Here is a 19,134-nt window from a genome sequence, read left to right as displayed (position 1 = left end):
ATCTCCTGACACGGAGTTGCTGATGGAATGCACAGATATTTAAAATATTGTACTCGCTATTCTTTAATTTTTTGGTTTTATTTCATTTAGGTAATTTAACTGAAAATTGGGCAGACTTGCAGAAATTCCACTTAACAACCTATTTGTTATATGTGTAATTGTATAGCAAATAATGAACGATGAATGACATATAATTACATGCTATATAAAAACTAAGTACATTTTCAAGCCTCAGTAGGTTTTCATGTAAAGATCAATACAGGAACATTAATAAAACAGTGAAAATAAACTTACTATTTATTTAAAGTCACTGCCATTTTGTACGACATTTGTAATATGTAGTTTTATATATAACCCTACAGGTTTCCTGAATAAAGGCTTTGCTCTTGAGGAATGATAAAAGGTTTGAGTTCTTTCACACGGTTCTTCATAACTCCTACTGTTATTTTACAGACTTTTGGGTTTCCATGGTTACTCCCATTATAATTATTGAGATATCAATTATTTTCTCTACCCTTTATTAAAAAAATATGAATAACAAAAACACACACAGAGCTTCTACTTGGTTCATAAGAACGCATGTTCCATAATGTGCAAAATTGCTTATTGATGTATACTACAGCTGGAACCACGATTAATATTATAAGGGTTTGGCACAGTGTTAACATTTCCCAATAGCATATTTTCATTAGAGATGCATCAGTACAAAATTTATCCATGGATAGCCAATTATTCTGATTTATGTCTGCAGATACTGATGTTTGGTGGTTACATTAACTCACATTAACTAAATTCTGATAGCCGATAGTATGAAAAGATGCTTTTATCGACCGATACTGTTTATTGGCCATTTAGACTGTTTCATCGGACGTGCGCGTGCCTGACCCCAGTTGACTTCCGGTTTCTTTTTTGCCAGTGTCTAAATAATATAACTATTTATATTGTATTTTATTTAACTTAAGTTCATATTCATTTGCATTCATATTTGACTATGAAAGTTGTATTAAATAAACAATTTGTTGAATGGGTCATAGTTCGGTCGCATTTAAAGAATCCATTTGGTTCATTGACATCAGCGGCTGAGCTTGCTATCTTATTCAGAATATTGGAGACACAAGTTTAGCCAAGTGACGGTTCTTCTCGGTTTCTTTTGATTGTTATCAGAAATAGTCTACAGGCACTCTATTGTTTGTGAATGTGTACCGGAAGTTAAGTTGGGGTCACAAAAGTATGTATGCACAGTAACGTTTGTTTATGATGTTAAGATGATACCGTCTACATTAAAAACTCTATTTTTAATGCTGACAAACTTCCTCCTGCCCTAGTCATTTATAGCACATTTACAATAGGAAAAGGAGAACAGTGACAATAATGCTATAATGCAAACGGTGTAACTGAAACCACAAAAAAATACATGTATCTGCTTGGTCACCCCATACTTACATGTCTGTGGCTTAAGCAGGAAGTATTAGTATACAGGTAGCATTTCCTTGCCTGTGCATCATATGAGCAGTTGTATAACAAACATTGAATAGCATTATAGTCACTGTTCTCCGTTTGATCTCTGACTAAACTAAGTGCTTTTTTACTGTCAAAAATAAAAAACATTACGGTGGGGTCGTGCTGCGGTGGTCAAGTGATGAAATCGGTAGGCGAGTGGACACTGTGTATCAATGGTGACCTCGACTATAGCAACAAGCCTAGTTCAGAAGACTCAAGTAAGAAAATAATAAGCAAATTATTCTGATAAAGGTTTTGCAAATGACACCAATGATCGGAAGTTTACATAATTTCCAATCATTAAACGTACAGGTTGTGATATTTGCAGAGCTCTCAAAGGAGCCTGTAATTTGCCTGACTGCTGAGAAGTTTAAATGTTGACACATGCCCTGAGGGGTGAGCAAGGCTGCCTACCTTCCTAGATGACATGCAATCAATTCTGGCAGGGCAGTAATCCCTCATTTCAAGCAATTACTCAGAAGGGGCAAATTGTTTGGAGATCAGTCAACTCTGTACTATGTGCCAGAATCTCAGTTCATTACTGAAAAATACACTCAGACATTTCTGTAATGTAAACTGTGGAAACATAAAAAGGAATAAGCGGGTTATGTAACCAGAAGTAATACAAATTATATAATTAAAAGCAATAATTACATGGTTACGGTCCACATTTTAATGATGAAAATTACCATATGAACCACATGTGTGGTCATCACTACGGTGCGCAGTTCAAACACAACCCATGTTGCTGTATCCAAGCAAAACGTGGAACCTGGCTAACTTTTGTGAAGCCGTCTATCCACTTCCTTCCTTCCTGACAGACCTGATGTTTCAGTCGAATCGCTGATAACCATCCCGGGCTACCGCTTCACGTACATGTACACCCATCCCTCAGGCAGAGTGCGATTTGTCTCATTGTTCTTTAGCTTCCTTTCCCCTGTCAAGCTTTCCTGCTATGGCTCGTGTACTCGGGTCTCAAACACGGCGACATGAGCATATGGTCTGGGCGGATGGAGATATGATTGGAGAGTGGTTACCGTTCATGCCCCCAGTATGTGCTAAATCACAGAGCATCTGCCAATGTCATTACCTCCTCAAACAGAGAGATACTGATATTGATTCATGATACAGGCTTAATGTTATTATTAATAACCAATTAGGTGATTGACACAATGTCTCGATAACACTCTTAAAGAAATAGTCCACCCAAAACTGAAAATTATTTCAAACTTTACTCATTCTTGTAGGGCTGGGCGATATATCGTACAATTCTTATGCTCAGTTTCCTCAAAGAATTACGGTTAAATGCAGCAACTTCGGAAAGCCAGAGGGCACTCTCGCGCAGAAACTCAGAATATGGGACAAAAGAAGAATGACTTACACACACAAGAACTGTGTCTGAATTATCCCCCTATATAGTGCACTATATCGGGTGTCTGTCATTTTTGTCATGATAACGGGGGTGAGACACGGACAGAGGACACCGGTGCAGACAGCGGGTAAGTGGTTAACAGAGACTTTGATAATAAATACAAAACAAACACCCACGAGGGGGTAACATAATAACATAAAATAATAACATGACAAGATAGGACTAAGACTAACTATATTTAAACAAGACGAAGATTTACTTTAAACATGAACTACAAAACTACACTAGACTAACTAAACTAACACCACACAGGAACTCACCCAACAACCACAATGAACCAGCACCAGACAGAAGACACAAGGGCATTAAATAAGGGACCAAATCAAGAGGGGAACAGGTGTAGGGCATGAATCAACGAGAAAACGAGAGGATGGGAACAGAGACGAGACCGGAGAGAGCCAAATAAACAATAGTCGCTTCTCTCCACATTAAACATGAGGTTCTGTCATGATCCTGCCACTAAACCGAGGGAAACATGACATGATGCAGCAGAATCATGACATTTTGTAGTGTTATCCGAATTCAGAGTAAAACATTTTTCACTGCATTTTACCCACAATGCATTCTGATTTTGAGTGTACATCCACAATGTAAATATAGAAGTAATGTCTTATAAGATTATAAGAGACTGCACTGTTACACAGGGATCGTGCACAACTTTGACAAATGCTTTATTTGCTGCTATTTTTCCATTATTCGTTTCAAATAAAAGGATTAAAAAAACCAGCCCTTTGCCATATTCATCATTACGTATGCTACACATCCATCATAAGTTGAGAACCATTCATCTGAATTGATTGAATTCTGTTTTACACATCAGTATAATCGTGGCACTGCTTACATGGCCAACTGCACATTAGCTGTCATAGCAGCAGCAATAAAAAGTAATTTAAATAGATTATACACAGAATGTGAAAAATGCAATAATAGGAAAATGCTTATAATACTTCATTTAAGTGCTGACTGCGAATTTCCATCTCAAAATTCACTGATGGTCATGTTGTCAATAAGCTATCAATTTCAAGGCCCTTGGTTTGAATCTCAGGAAATACATGAACCGATAAGTGTGTATAAAACGCACCGCAAGTCGGCCTGCGGCAAATCCTGCAAAATGCATAAATGAATTGTGTGTAAATATTATGTGTACTAAATGTCTTACACCAATTTTGGGCTGTGTTGTAGTTTGGTTGCAAGAAGGGGAGCTGTCTGAAGCTGCGTGTAGACCGTGTGCATGCATAAAAGAAACGTGGACAAGGTTAAACACACAGATCAAGTGAGAATTGTTGTTAGGCATGTGATTCTCCACTGTGGTAATGCTCAAAGTGGACATTGATTGGTTAGAACGCGCGGGTAGCAAGAATGCGAGTAGATCTAAATGAAATGCTGGAATTGACACGCTCATGTATAGTAAATCACGGCAGTCATAATCTTAATTATTTTAAAGATAAGTGTGTGGCCCTTCTATAACAGATGCCAGCTCCTTTCAAAATAAAATTAAGCTGAAAGAAATTTGTTCAAAGCAAAATCGACATAAATAATGCAAAGCCCCCATTAAACCATAATAGCTATTATAACTCAGCTGCTGATCAACCATCAAATCTACTCTTTCAATCTAACCACTGCGAATTAAAAGCTTCATTCTCCTCAAATAAAGCCAGCACAATAAGGACATGAATCAATGCTATAAAGAGGGGATGAAGACAGTATTTCCTCTGCTCTCTTTTGGATTGAATAGTACATACTTTGTGGGCCTACAAGGCCTTTCGAAATCCTCGAAATCCTTCTAGGCCCACAAAGATTTTTAATGCTGATGTTCTTTGATAGTGTCTGTAAATCACTAGGTGTGAGATAGTAATGATTTAAGCTGCGAAGAACTGGTCAGCTATAGCTCTAAAAAGTCCAGGACAAGGAAAATATAAATCAATTACAGATGCTTCCATGGCCTTTGCAGGGCTCGACAATAAGGACTGCCAAATGGCCCGGGGCCAGCATGGGAGACCTTTAGGTTGAGTTGAGAGAACTGTCAGTTGTCCGATCGGGCCGGTGTTCTATCGCCACGAAAGTTTATAATTTGCAACTTTTTAAGCCTTGCCATATTCTTTATTTAGTTTTCACAGGTGTGTATGATTTGCGTGCTGCCGGAAAGCAGCATTTCCGACAACCCGCAAAATACTAGATTGAGATATCTTCGACGTCTTCTAAACAGACATATCCACACAATATTTTGCCCATATTAGCAAGTATCCTTGTAAAAGTAATCCGTTATGTCTTAAGTCAGAAACAGTTTGGAAACAAAGCGCGTGTAACAGTTTATTACATCTCTTAAAGCGGCATCAGCATAATAAACATCTGTTTTTAACATTCATTAAACAACAAAGGACGAAAAGAAAAAATCGTTCACTGCTCCTGACTGATTACTTTATAACTTTAATAAGGTTTCATTTATATTGTGAGTACTATAAAGGCTTATTTTACATCTGGTTATTTAATTTCTGTACCTGATAACTACTATTAGATCAACCTGAAACACCTGAAAGTACTTATTAGTTGTCTTCAACAGTATTTTAAATATAAGGTGAATAGTTTTTCTATAATTACCTCATTTATTGACATTATAAATAACTATGAGTAAAAAATTATAAAATTATATTATTTATTTATTACTTGTTAAGGTGGGGCCATTTCAAATTTTGACAGTGCCAGTAAAACTTCGAATCACTTGCCCGACCGGACAAGCGTACCCCAGGGGTGCGCCCTGTTTTGACAACTTTAAAACAAAGTGCTGTACATTTACAAACCTTGAGAGATACAGGAGAAACAGTTTGATCTTGGATGTCCAAATTTTCAGTTTTTCAGGAAAAACAGATCTCTTAAAATGGTACATTTTGGTACTCTAATTCATTAGTTAATCAAAACTGCTTTTCATAATACAAATATTTAATGTCATTAATGTCATTTAAACGAATCGGTTCAAATGAGTCATTTGTTTGCGAGTCGTTCTGATCGCAATGTGCGTTCAAACTGCCGAACTCGCTGTATACAGTATAACGCTGATTCAACAAGCCAACTGCACAGCTTAAAACATTATACATCTATATGGATGAACGCCATGTTAATATAAGAAACCTTCTAAGAAATTGACATACTTGGATGCAAAACAAACAATATTCAACCTGAAAATCAGTGAAACACAGCCTATTCCCTGTTAAGAACACAGGTATTTTCAAAAGCACAGCTTTTTCTATGCGGTTTGGCAATTCATCCACACACAAACACAGTTCCCAGTCATTGCATACAAACTAAAACTCTTCACCCATGCCAGTGTTATCGTGTAGACAGTGAGATTTGTCATAAGAGGTTGGAATGTGTGCAGCGAACTCCTTTGTTTGACGTCAGATTCCAGGCTTCTGATTGGTCAACAGGGCTTTATGGTTAGGGTTATATATTGCCACCTGTTGGTTTGGCATGCTTTTAACGGCGCTTTATACAGTTTTTTAGCGTTTTCTTTAAAGGATAAGGAAAAACTATGTTTATAAAAATACTCATGTACCTCTTATACAGCTCCTATAAGCTCTTGTACTGCAACTCTTCAGCTCCTCACTGGGCTGATAAGAAAACAGGGCCTCCTTTGCAGTGTAATGCCGCCACTGCAGGTACAAATGACATTCTGTTGACAGAATACCCGACGTAATTTTGGCGAGAGACTGAGGTTGAGGAAATTTGACGGAGGCGGAAGCAGGAAAAACCATGGCGAAAGAAGTTTTCAGCAGTTGCTAAATAAAGAACTTTAACGCAAGCTTGTGTAAAAGATAACTGTAACAGTCATAAAGTAGAAGCAATGCAGTAGGAGTTGAAACTATTTAAATGATTAGTGTTAAAGCTTTTGTGTTTGCCAGTATAAGTTAAGGCAAAATGATTTTTATATGCCTGCTGAAAGGTCCAGTGTACGAAATGTTGCAGCATCAAGCCGTGAGGTTGCAAATTGCAACCAATGGCTCAATCCACCCATACCTTTCGAAGCAATATGGAAAAATAAATGTAAAGAAAGATCACTGCTGAACCACTGAATAGGAAAGGGTTTGCTGTGCATTTATACTCCAAGAAAAGAGATGATCCTTCCCAAATGGAATGCAGAACAATAATCGTTTACCTCGATTATTTTGTTTTTGTAATTGATGAAGGCCAAAATTGACGATTCATTTTCAATTAATTGCATAGCCCTAGCTGACAAAGATGTCGTCAGATTTTTGCTTCTTTGTCGAAGAAGATAACATATTTACGACACTCTCTGTAGAGCAGTTTGTCCTTTTAAGGCTACTTTATACACCTCTAAAAACATAGCTATGTATATTATATTGCATTTAAAGGTGCAGTTTGCAACAATTTTGCAGTAAAATATCCAAAAACCACTTGCCCAGTGTTATATATTTTGTTTAGCTGAGTACTTACAATATCTCAAATGTTTCCAACTACTCCACGTTACCCTTTGTTCCTGCACTTTACTGACGTAGAAACTGCATGACAACAGTGTCGTGGACCAATGCTGAAGTGTCTAGCGTCTTGCGTCTAGCAAGTCACAAGCTTGTTTCGAGCAGTCACTTATTAATGGACCACAATTATATCCAACGTTTATTAAACTTCATCCGCTAACATGATTTCTCGTTCCCGTCTGATTGAAATCCTTCACAGCGTCATCAAGCTACGCCATTGTTGTTGTCCTCTAGCGGCGGTTTTCAAAAAACTATACCTTTAATAGTTTTTTGTTTAATTTGAACCAAATAAATAGTATATTGCAGCTTTAAAACAAACACAGATATGTTAGTAAATAGTAATGTATATAGGTATATAGGTAAAGCCACATTAAAATGAGAATTATATCATTTTTCTGGCTTTAATAACACATAATAAATAAAATTAAGAGAACAATTCTACACAAAAATCTCACAAGTTTCATCACTGGCACTGCTTTTTTGTCCATGCATCTTAAAATGTCCGTTCAAATGCCCTGATGACCAAACCCATTTCTTTAGCCTGAAAACAAAAACAAGACCGGAGCTAATAAAGATTCAACGGAACACAACGAGCCAGTGAATCACCCCAGGGCATGAAGTGAGCTCAAAGCGAACACTGGAAATAGACCTATAAAGACAGAGGGTGAGAAAAGAAGACCATGTCACAGCACTAAATCACAGTCCTAAGACATTTACATCGAATGAACTATTTCAGAAGAAAGCTCCTCGACCCACTGAGTGCTTAAGAACTACCTGTAGCCAAAATCTTCAAGGGCCATTAATACAAAAACACTAAACTCTAAAGAAAAAAAATCAATCAACAGTGTAACTTATTGACACGTTAGAGAGCGCTGAGCTGCATCTATTAAACTTGAATACACTGCATCAAGTGGAGCTGTTGTCTTATATATGTCATGATTCTGCTGCATCATGTCATGTTTCTCTTGGTTTAGTGGCAGGATCATGACAGAACCTCATGTTAAATGTGGAGAGAGACAATTATTGTTCTTATGGCCTTCCATACTCTCTCCGGTCTCGTCATTGTTCCCATCCTCTTGTTACCTCGTTATTGATTAATGCCTACACCTGTTTCCCTCTTGATTTGCTCCCTTATTTAATGCCCTTGTGTCTTCTGTCTTGTGCTGGTTCATTGTGGTTTGTGTGGTGAGTTCCTGTGTTGTGTGAGTTTAGTTATTTGTAGTTTATGTCAACAGTTTAGTCAAGTCTTGTTTATGTGTAGTTAGTTTTAGTCCTGTTCTGTCTTGTCATTATATTCCCATGTTTTGTTATGTTACCCCCACGTGGGTCTTTGTTTTATTATTTATTAAATATATGTTAACCCCTTACCCGCTGTCTGCACCTGGGTCCTCTCTCCGTGTCTCACCACGAGAATCATGACAGAATGAACCAGCCTTAATCGGACCCAGCAGACAGAGGGATCGTTGTGGCAGCAGTTGAGGCTGCCGGATTCCCCTCCAGGGTTAGAGGTTGCCGGACTCCCTTCCAGGGTCGAGAACGCCGGACTCCCTCCTGAGTCGGGGCCGCCGGACTCCCTCCTGAGTCGGGGCCGCCGGACTCCCTACCAGGGTTGAGACTGCCGGATTTCCGCTCCGGGCCGAGACCGCCGGACTGCCTTCCAGGGTTGAGACCGCCGGTCTTCCCTCCAGGGTCGAAGCTGCCGGAATCCTGTTGCCTGCAACCGATCCCCAGCCGGGCATTCCAGGTCGGTGCAGCCGGGCATTCCAGGTCGGTGCAGCCGGGCATTCCCGTCCGGTGGAGCCGGGCATTCCCGCCCGGCGGAGCCGGGCATTTCCGCCCGGTGCATGCGGCCATTCCAGCCCGGTGCATGCCTGTTCCGTGTCTGCCGGCTACCCTGTTTCGTGTCTGCCTGCTGTCCCGTTCGTATTTGCCGGATATCCTGTTTGTGTCTGGTACCTGTCATGCCGGCTATCGTGTCCGTGTCAGCCCTTGTTTGGACTTCCATTTGGACTCTTGTGTGCCCCTTCCCTTGGACTCTTGTGCTTGCCCGTTTTGATTTATTGTATTGTCATGTTGTATTATGTTGCCATTGTCACAGTCTGTCTTGTCTTGTTTGTGCCTTGAGGAGCATCAGGTTGCTGCTCCTTTAGGAGAGGCTTATGTCATGATTCTGCTGCATCATGTCATGTTTCTCTTGGTTTAGTGGCAGGATCATGACAGAACCTCATGTTAAATGTGGAGAGAGACAATTATTGTTCTTATGGCCTTCCATACTCTCTCCGGTCTCGTCATTGTTCCCATCCTCTTGTTACCTCGTTATTGATTAATGCCTACACCTGTTTCCCTCTTGATTTGCTCCCTTATTTAATGCCCTTGTGTCTTCTGTCTTGTGCTGGTTCATTGTGGTTTGTGTGGTGAGTTCCTGTGTTGTGTGAGTTTAGTTATTTGTAGTTTATGTCAACAGTTTAGTCAAGTCTTGTTTATGTGTAGTTAGTTTTAGTCCTGTTCTGTCTTGTCATTATATTCCCATGTTTTGTTATGTTACCCCCACGTGGGTCTTTGTTTTATTATTTATTAAATATATGTTAACCCCTTACCCGCTGTCTGCACCTGGGTCCTCTCTCCGTGTCTCACCACGAGAATCATGACAATATATTTATAAAAAATGTATTCATCAAGTGGTTTCTTGGCTTCAAACACATTTTTAATAAGCACGACCGTCCTTGGTACATTCAGCATGCATCCAAGCCTGATATCTGGATTTATCTATGGGGTGTTTAATAAGTAATTTTTCCTTCTGTTAAAAGAAGAAATACAGAGAAGTGAGTTATACCTCTGTGCCACAACTGTACAGCCGTTAATTAAAACGTGGATCAAATTAGGCCAGAATCTTCAATTGTTAAAGCGAAAGGTCTCACGACAGATGATGTGTCGGAAATGAAACAAAACCGCACTTCAAGGTGAAATCTGGCAGTGTGGTTGCAAGGCACGAGGGGAAAGAAAGAGAGTTATGAGTCAATTTACTGTTCGCGGTTACTATGGCAAAGCAGGGGACGGCTCGAGTATCCTCCGGCTTTGTTGTTTACCCACTGGTCACAGGACACAGGAGATGTTCAGTAGGGGAAGGCAGGATGAAGAGACCTTTTTAAAATTTCAAAGAGACCCTTTGGAGGCAAAATGAAGTGCATCAATGGAATGGATCCTGGTCAACAGTCATTCAAGGGCTTGATCTCCAGAGACCTTGCTAAAGTGAAGTCATCCAACATATAAGCCAGACAAACAACAGGGGATATTATTTACCAGTTCTGTTATCAAGGCAGAAAGGAGAGGGGGTACATATTTGTCTATTATAACAAAAAACAGCTCTAAAACTATGGTTAGACCACAGACAACTTTGTTGTTTGATAGCTCAGCCTGAGGCAAACATACAAAGTTACACATCAACATGCGGGCAGAGTTAAATAAGCTAAAGGAAGGACAGAAAGAAAATCAATAAGGGTTATTAACATGCAGTTCTCGACCTTTCTGCTTTCATATGCTAAAGCAGAACCTTTAAAGGAGAACAACGAAAATGTTATAACGATACTGACAGAATGATTTGAAAGCATGTTGACACATAAACATATGGTTGATTTTATCGTTCAACTTCACAATTTTCTATCACAACACACCTAAAACATTTCATTTCTTTATTTCTCATGCATTTGAATGAATAACAATATGCTATTTAAAAAGAGTTGTCCCTACATTCTTAAAAATAAAGATGGTTTTTAACAGCGATGCCATAGAATAACCATTTATGGTTCCACAAGAAAGGTTCTTTGAAGAACCATGTCTTTACCTTATTACCTTTTTATAATTTGATGTTGAAGGGTCTTTATGGAACCATTTCTACAAAAAAGGTTCTTCTATAACATTAGAGCCCTGTACAGGCCTCAAATTTAGGCCCTGGCCTGAGACGCTCAGGCTCTAGCCCAGCCCTTGTCCAACAGCTTAGCTGGCCGGCTCGGCTCATCCTAACCACAGATTCGGGTTTACGAGCCAATTTTATCTCCATTTCTCAGTCAATACTCGCATTTTCCCCCTTTATGAACATCGACTTTTGCGACACAATAAAAACACCATTAAGGTTTGATCGAGTTGAACAGTCAAAAACTATGCAAAACAAAGGTATTTGGAGTTTGTTATAGTGCGTTCCAATGGTGAATATCCCTTGCTGCCCTCCCTCGGCACTTCGCACAGTGCCGTGACGTCATGTGTAAACAACCTATTACAAAATTGTTCCAGTGGTGCGAAAAGCCCTACATACATACATACATGACAGATTCCAGTGTATCCCAATCTTAGCATTAATAGCAAATCACAACCAAACCTTTTTAAAAAAAACAATAGGTGCAACCCAACCCGATAAAGAATCAACCAAAACCAAAACATGAATACACAACCATCCAGGCAGAAGCGGCATTTCCATTTCTACAAAGTACACCAATGAAACATCCCAACTATAAACAATTAATTTATAACATCACATAACCAGTCAATTAATTAAGGTCAATTTCTAAGTGCAATAAATCATCTGTTCTGCAAGCAGTGCGCTTTGCCCATCTTAAGGCCAACGATATATGTTGCAATAAATTTGAGGCACGGCAATAAGAGCAAAGTGCACAAGGCTATGCAAACTATGAGTCTAAAAGCTTTTATGGAAGGTCCCGCAAGATCATGAATTCTCCTTTCCAAATGTGACAGCAACATCAACTTAATGCTAATCATCTCCACATAGATAATGTTGTTATCAGGTTTTCGGTTATGAGCCGTCTGCTATGTATCCCATAAATGTAATTCAAGCCGAGTAAACGATTAGTTAGGGCTATAATTTTCCCTTGCAAGATGCACTTGTCAAACTTGTGTGTTAAAATGACTTCTTAACTGAATCTCCATAGTTACTGCTACACAAAAAGATTACAAGGGAGGACTTAAACGTTACGGTGAGCTCGGGGTGAGACATCAGCATCATTCTAAGGCTCTGTGAAGATTTAATGCGGCTGAGAAAGGTCATTCATTTGGCCGACTACATTATTAACCACTATAAAACTTGTGACTAAAGAGTTTGGGCAATTCGAGACACATGGCAAGGTGTTATGGGAAATCTAGATGTATGCACATTTTCATTATTGAATAGTTACATGATAACAAACATTCTTTGAACCACATTAAACTTACCAACATTGCATTAACATTTCCAGATACCGGATGATTATACTTGTAGTAAATAGAATCTGGGTGTGGTGGAAATTGCCCATAATTGTTGGCTTCAAACTTTTTAATGCCCCAATGGACCCTGAATCACCCCTTCCTGCACAGCCACATACTAGGATCTGTTAGTTTTCAGAACTAGCAGCCAGAATGTTTATGGCACCTCATCTCGCCACAAAACATTATCTCTAGGACCTATAGCTCAACGGTTAAAGCATGGCATGTCAGAGTTGGGTTAGATTCAAAGGAATGCACTAATAAAACACATACCTCAAATGCAGTGAATGTCACGTCAGATGAAAGTATCTGGAAAATGAATTAATGTAATCGGAGTGAAGTTAAACCCACTCATTTATTCTTTTCAACTTTGTACAATCTCTACAATCCATGTCCTTTTATTATGGTGATGGATATTGAGATCAAAAAGTAGAACCGAAATAATTTTCCACAGCTATCAAAAGGCTCTTATGATTCTACAATGTAAAATACTGTACCTACAGAACATGACGTATTGAAAAAAGGAACAAAATTTTTATTCAGCACAGTAATGAAACTAGACTACGGTTCACAGAATATTCACACATTGTTATTTATGCTGACATATCATTTTCAAAAGCTTAAAATAGTAAACTTATAACAATCAAATTATTGTGTAATTGGTGTATAATGCTATATATTATAATGTGTTTTGTTTAATAAGGTCTATTTTTATCATTTCAGAGAACGCAAAAGGGCCATCTGCTAAATTGCTCAGCAAATAAATTGATGAGACCAAACAAGGAACTCTAATTCTCTTATTCGAACAACAGTGTTTGTATTACAAATTAGAAAAATACATAGTTTCAATAAACAAAGAAACATTACAATATAGTAGACTGCATGTTTAAGTCTGTCATCTCATGTGAAGGAGAAAGCAAACTAAGAAAGCTACAGCAAATTAAGTCCTGTGTATAACTTTCTCTATAATCTATAAACCAATATTTCCCTGTTTTGAATGTGTGTGACTGTTCCTTTGCCAGTAGCCATTGGCAAACTATTGCAGGGGGTCCAGCAAACTGCAAAGGTTAATAGGTCCTTTTGCACCTGGTGAGTGATGCCATGCTGGAAACCAGGATGTTGCAAAACAAACCTTTTATCCGTTACATTGAAAAACCACCCTTGCCTCGCGCTTCCGAAAATCCTTTTACTTCTATAGCGGAGTCAAACTATGAAAAACTTCCATACCAACAGCCAAAGGCAGTAGATACCCAGATTTAATGCACCGGTAAAATAAACCTCCCTGAAAACAATCAAAGGGTGAATGTTTATTTGAATTGGTTAGCTAACTGATAATATCTCCCCGGCACACTACGACTTGAAGAACCAGTTGGGGAGAGGAAATTAAATTACACCATTTTTAAGGAAAGCCATTTCCTGTTTCCAAGTAGAAAGGGAGCATATAACCATTTGGGGTTTTGTTTACATTTTTGCTTTCGGCATGTGCTTCTGTTCAACATTATTCACTTCAAGGTTTACATTTTAACAGCATGCGTGTTCCGTGGCATTCAAACGTGTTTTGGCTGCCAGTGGAGTTCTCTACCAGCTACAATAACACTATAATAAAACAGGAAAACTGCAAAGGGGACAGCAAAACTCACACAGTTGGGCAAGCCACATCTGCAACTACTAAAGAATGAAAAAGAAAACAATGCCAGAAAACGCAAATCTGTTGTCAAGGGGGGTGTAGCCCCATAGGAAGCCAATGCCTTAACATGCCGCATTGTGAGCGCCAAAATGGGCCATTTAAGTGCTTTACACACGGGACCCCCGCTTCAAAGAGCCCTTATAGTCTGTTTACACACATGAGATGTGCAAATGCCAACGGCGACGTAAATTACAGGGCTGGCATGTATGTATCAACTACATTTAGACAGGACTACCGATATTCAACCTTTCATTTTGTAAGCAATTTGTTGCTTTTGTGTTTTGATTGTCGCTCGAGGCTTAAAAAGACCACCCGTGCGGAATACCGGGTCGCGTCGTAACTTCTTCGCTATCAAGATTCGCAAGACCCTTTTGAACATATACTTGCTGAAATGGTGAAACTTTGAGCTCACTCGGCTTGAGGAAGCAGTAAAGTAAACAGGTACTATAAAACTCACCCTTATCCGCCTCATGGCCGCAACGATCTCCACACGGCTGTTAGGACGAGCCACATCCAGACTACCGATATACTGGAAATAAAAGGCAACGATTACATTCATTACGTCCCTCGTCTTGCTTAATAAAACGAAATGTGCTATCAAAAGCGCACTCGCTCCATGGCAACAACGCGGAATGTAAACAAGTGGCCAAACAACTTTAAACGCGCAATGTGATTGAAAACGTAATTTGTACAGTAAGAGATGCAACAGCGGGGTGGCATACATACGGTTTTATTTACACAACCCGTGCTTGATCGCATCTAGTTGAAGCCACAAACAACGTACGTGTCTGATAAAGATATCGTGACATTGGAGGATTTTTACCTTCGCCTCGAAATTAATCCCATGCTGGAATGCTTCCTCGTTGTGCAAAGGAATCCGCAAATCGTGTCCATCATCGACTAAATTATACTTTGTTTTGGCAGGCATGACGACTCTTTTCGACGCGTCTTTCGCCTCAGTTGAAAACAAAAAACAGCTCAAGGGGGCAAGTCGACAGATCGAGTGTGTCGGGACTCGATCTAACTCATGCCTGTTTTTAGCCGGAGGTCACTTTTATTACTCATACGCGCAGAGCAACTTTGTACAAAACCGCCGTCGCTGAAGACTCTTCCTTCGGTGTATTTCCTTGACGGAAAGGTGCACGTGTTCCCCAAATATGACTCATCTATTGACTTGTTCCCACTCGAGCTGGTGGTCCTAACCTTCAGCTGGTGTTGTAGTGTTCAAATCCTGCTTCCTGGGCTTGCCCGTTTCCAACAACTTCACAGCAGCGCCATCGCCGAGCCCACACATCCTTCCCGAAAGGATCGCGGCGAGAACGGAGCGCAATTGGCTGAATGGGGGAATTCCACCTGCTCTCATTGGAAAACGGCTTTATCGCAGGTTTTGGAGGAGGAGAAAAACACATCGCTTCTAACGCGACTCCACACGACGGGGTTTGAATCGAGAGCAGCGGATGCCACCTGGCGGCAGCCATCCGCGTGGTTAGGTTAGACGTGGAATCATTTCATTTGACCTCTTCTTTTATCAATGATAGTGCAACAGAATTGACTTCTTGCGTTTAAAGTGGGAAGGTACTATACAATGACAAATACTTTACCTACCAAATAACCAGTGCTCAAGGTTTTGCAGAAACAGACACTGGCTGCAGCTTCTTTTGGGTGTAACATCACATCATAGGCAAACCTCAATAACTCCATAACCACGTTTTGATGAAAAATGTAAGGATGGATTAATTATCATTATTAAGTCATAAATGTATATTGCATGTTGATAAGTTACAAGTATTGGGTTGATGGGCCAACTGATGGCCAAAGAAAAAGTTTGCGGATTACAATCAAACAATGCAAATATTTATAACTTTTCTGAGTTTGTGTATTTTCTATTTTCCTGCAATCTCCTCTCATGGAGAAATGGCATTTTTACTTTGGTTGCAAGTCATTCCATCCAGAGGTGGACTGGCAGGTTAACAGGTAATATACTCTTTAGATGGTAACACTGCATAACCTTGAAAAACTACAAACATATGGGCAGACATGGAAAATCAAAGTATAAATCATGTTAATGCACTCACACCCAGGTCCAATGAAATCTATTATTGCTGAAGGACTCTGCATGTTGCTCTTTCCATGTGTAGCACACAAGTCACTTTCAAACTCTGAATAAATATTTTTGTACAAATGTCATCATTCAGTTGATAAAACAAAATGAGAGGCTGTGATAATGTTTCGAAATACCTGGCACTATAGGCAGCCTAATTTGCTACAATAGACATATTTCATATACTTACATTAAACCATGTAGATGGCTGTTTCTGTTTCTTTATTCATATGATACTGTAGTTCAACTGGATCTTAATAGGAATCTTTGTAATATGGATACCTAACCATGGTTGAAGACTCCTTTTCAAGGAACTCATGTAACCTTAGACAATATAAACATTGGGGATCCTGTTTCTGGATATATATCCCGCTTTAACACTGACAGTATAGAACATATATACAGTTAAGTATACAGTAAAGAACATAAATAGCCTATATGCTTCAGGTTTTTTTTAAATGTAGCTAATAATGGCTGCAAAAGTTGAGCTGGGTATATACGAGTCAAATCCGCTAATGGCACTTTTACACAGTGCTTTTTTCACTGTTAATAATTACAGGGTCTGCATTTCCATGAGTTCCATTTAGTCTTTTGTTGTAACTGGCAGTAGGAGTAACTGCATCAAAACCACACCTTTCCATGTAGGAGTTTGCGGCGGTTGAATGTATAATTTCTGCCAAACATGTAAAACATACACTATACACAGAAGTATTCACGGGAAGCCAGGGAGTCCATTGATTCCCACATTCTCATTTCTTTTCAATTATTTGAAGTTTCATAAAACTTTTCAACAAAACATGATACATTTTCCCTGTTTTGTTACATTTAAAATCCCTTTTTGATTTTGACTTCTCTAAAAATATATGGAGGGATTATTGGGTCAGATTGTAAACTAAAAGTCTTAAACCAAAACTAAAAATCTAAATTTGAAACTAAAAGTCCAAGTCGAAAAGGAATTTGGTATATAGGATTGGGCATTTGGTATTTAGGATAGGGCATTTTGTATGTAGGATTGGGCATTTAATCATTTAGCCATTTAGGATTGAGGATTTGGGAATTTAGGATTGGGAATTTGAGGATTGGGCATTTAATCATTTAGCCATTTAGGTTTGAGGATTTGGGGATTTAGGATTGGGCATTTGAAGATTGAGGAGTGTATGCAAATTAGGAGGCGTGGCCCTAATACTGGAGGATGGGTTTGAAATGGCTGGTGCGCAGAGGCACCTTATGGACAGCAGAGGGAGCTCCCAGTGCTAAGGAGCACACTGTAATGAAACCAAACGGAGCGAGGATATGAGGCGCTGTATAGGGTTTAAATCAAACTGCGCTTATGAATAAAAGCGTGCATACACACTTGTCAGACTGACATCAATTTGTCCATTTAAATGGGGAATCATCAAATCTACTCAAGTAAATTATGGATTACCTCAGGGATCGGTTCTGGGACCCGTGCTGTTCTCCATATACTTGCTGCACCCGGAAACATTATTAAAAAACATGGAATTAGTTTCCATTGCTATGCAGATGATACTCAGCTATATATCTCATCAAGACCAGATGATTCCTCCCAGCTATCCAAATTGGCATTGAAGATATAAAACATTGGCTGACCTGTAATTTCCTTCTTTAAATTCTAATAAAACAGAAATATTACTTATCGGACCAAAGACACGCAAACCGAATATTTCTGATTATAAACTGCAAGTTGAAGGATGTACTGTTACTCCAACAGATACAGTAAAAGATCTAGGCATTAAAAGACAGCAACCTGTCATTTCGAAATCACATCTCAAATGTCACAAAAAAAAACGAAATATTCTATGTTTTGCTGACGCGGAGAAGTTTATTCATGCATTTATGACCTCAAGACTTGACTACTGTAATGCGCTACTTAGTGGTTGTCCTGCATCATCAATAAACAAACTACAGTTAGTTCAGAACGCAGCTGCCAGAGTTCTAACCAGAGTTCTAACCAGGTTTAGCCCCTACCTACCTAACAGAGCTTCTATCACACTACAACCCATCACGCTCTCTAAGATCTCAAAACTCAGGACTTTTGATAATGCCTAGAATAACTAAATCCACCAAAGGGGGTCGAGCTTTCTCATACGTAGCACCTAAACTCTGGAATAGCCTTCCTAATGTTATTCGAGGATCAGACACACTCGCCAATTCAAATCTAGATTAAAGACGCATCTTTTCAGCCAAGCATTCACTTAATGCAACATATGCTAAATAAACCACCAGGAGATGCTGACATTAGATATTATTTACTAGAATAATTGAATTTATTATATAAAACACCATGTAGCGTGTTTTACCCTTTTTCTTTTTTTTTCCTGTAAAGCTGCTTTGGAACAATGCAAATTGTGAAAAGTGCTCTATAAATAAAATTGAATTGAATTGAATATACATTGCTCACATATACATGTATATGTAGCCGTCAGTCCATTACAGAACTCAGCCAAACCAGAATGATATATAAGATCCACATATGGGCCACATCATTCTTTATTATATGGCTCACTGCTTGGTGGAATTATGGCACATATCTGCTTGAGTTGTGGCTAAGAAGATGTGGACCAGATCTGGTCCGGGGAAAATCTGGGCCACCGGTCAGCAGTTTATTTGGGCCAGATCTGCACTAAAGGGAATTTGCTGACTGTGTAGTAGA

General features: G+C 39.2%; 1 protein-coding gene across 4 annotated transcripts in view; it reads right to left on the bottom strand.

Moving 5' to 3' along the window:
• The window catches only part of nos1apa (nitric oxide synthase 1 (neuronal) adaptor protein a), a 97,344-nt gene extending 81,523 nt beyond the window's left edge, over nt 1–15,821 (bottom strand). For all 4 annotated transcript variants that reach the window (XR_013786925.1, XR_013786926.1, XM_079460516.1 and 1 more), the window contains exons 1-2: nt 15,183–15,821; nt 14,817–14,888 (exon numbers count right to left, since the gene is read on the bottom strand). Coding sequence is in view for 2 of the 4 variants with exons in the window: in XM_079460516.1 (XP_079316642.1) it covers nt 14,817–14,888; nt 15,183–15,287 (177 nt within the window). In the remaining 2 variants the exon portion in view is untranslated. The remainder of the gene's footprint in view (nt 1–14,816; nt 14,889–15,182) is intronic.
• Between the last annotated feature and the right edge of the window lie 3,313 nt (nt 15,822–19,134).

The sequence above is a fragment of the Barbatula barbatula genome (genome assembly GCF_947034865.1).
Source record: "Barbatula barbatula genome assembly, chromosome: 7".
NCBI lineage: Eukaryota > Metazoa > Chordata > Actinopteri > Cypriniformes > Nemacheilidae > Barbatula > Barbatula barbatula.
This window is presented reverse-complemented; position numbering and strand designations above follow the sequence as displayed.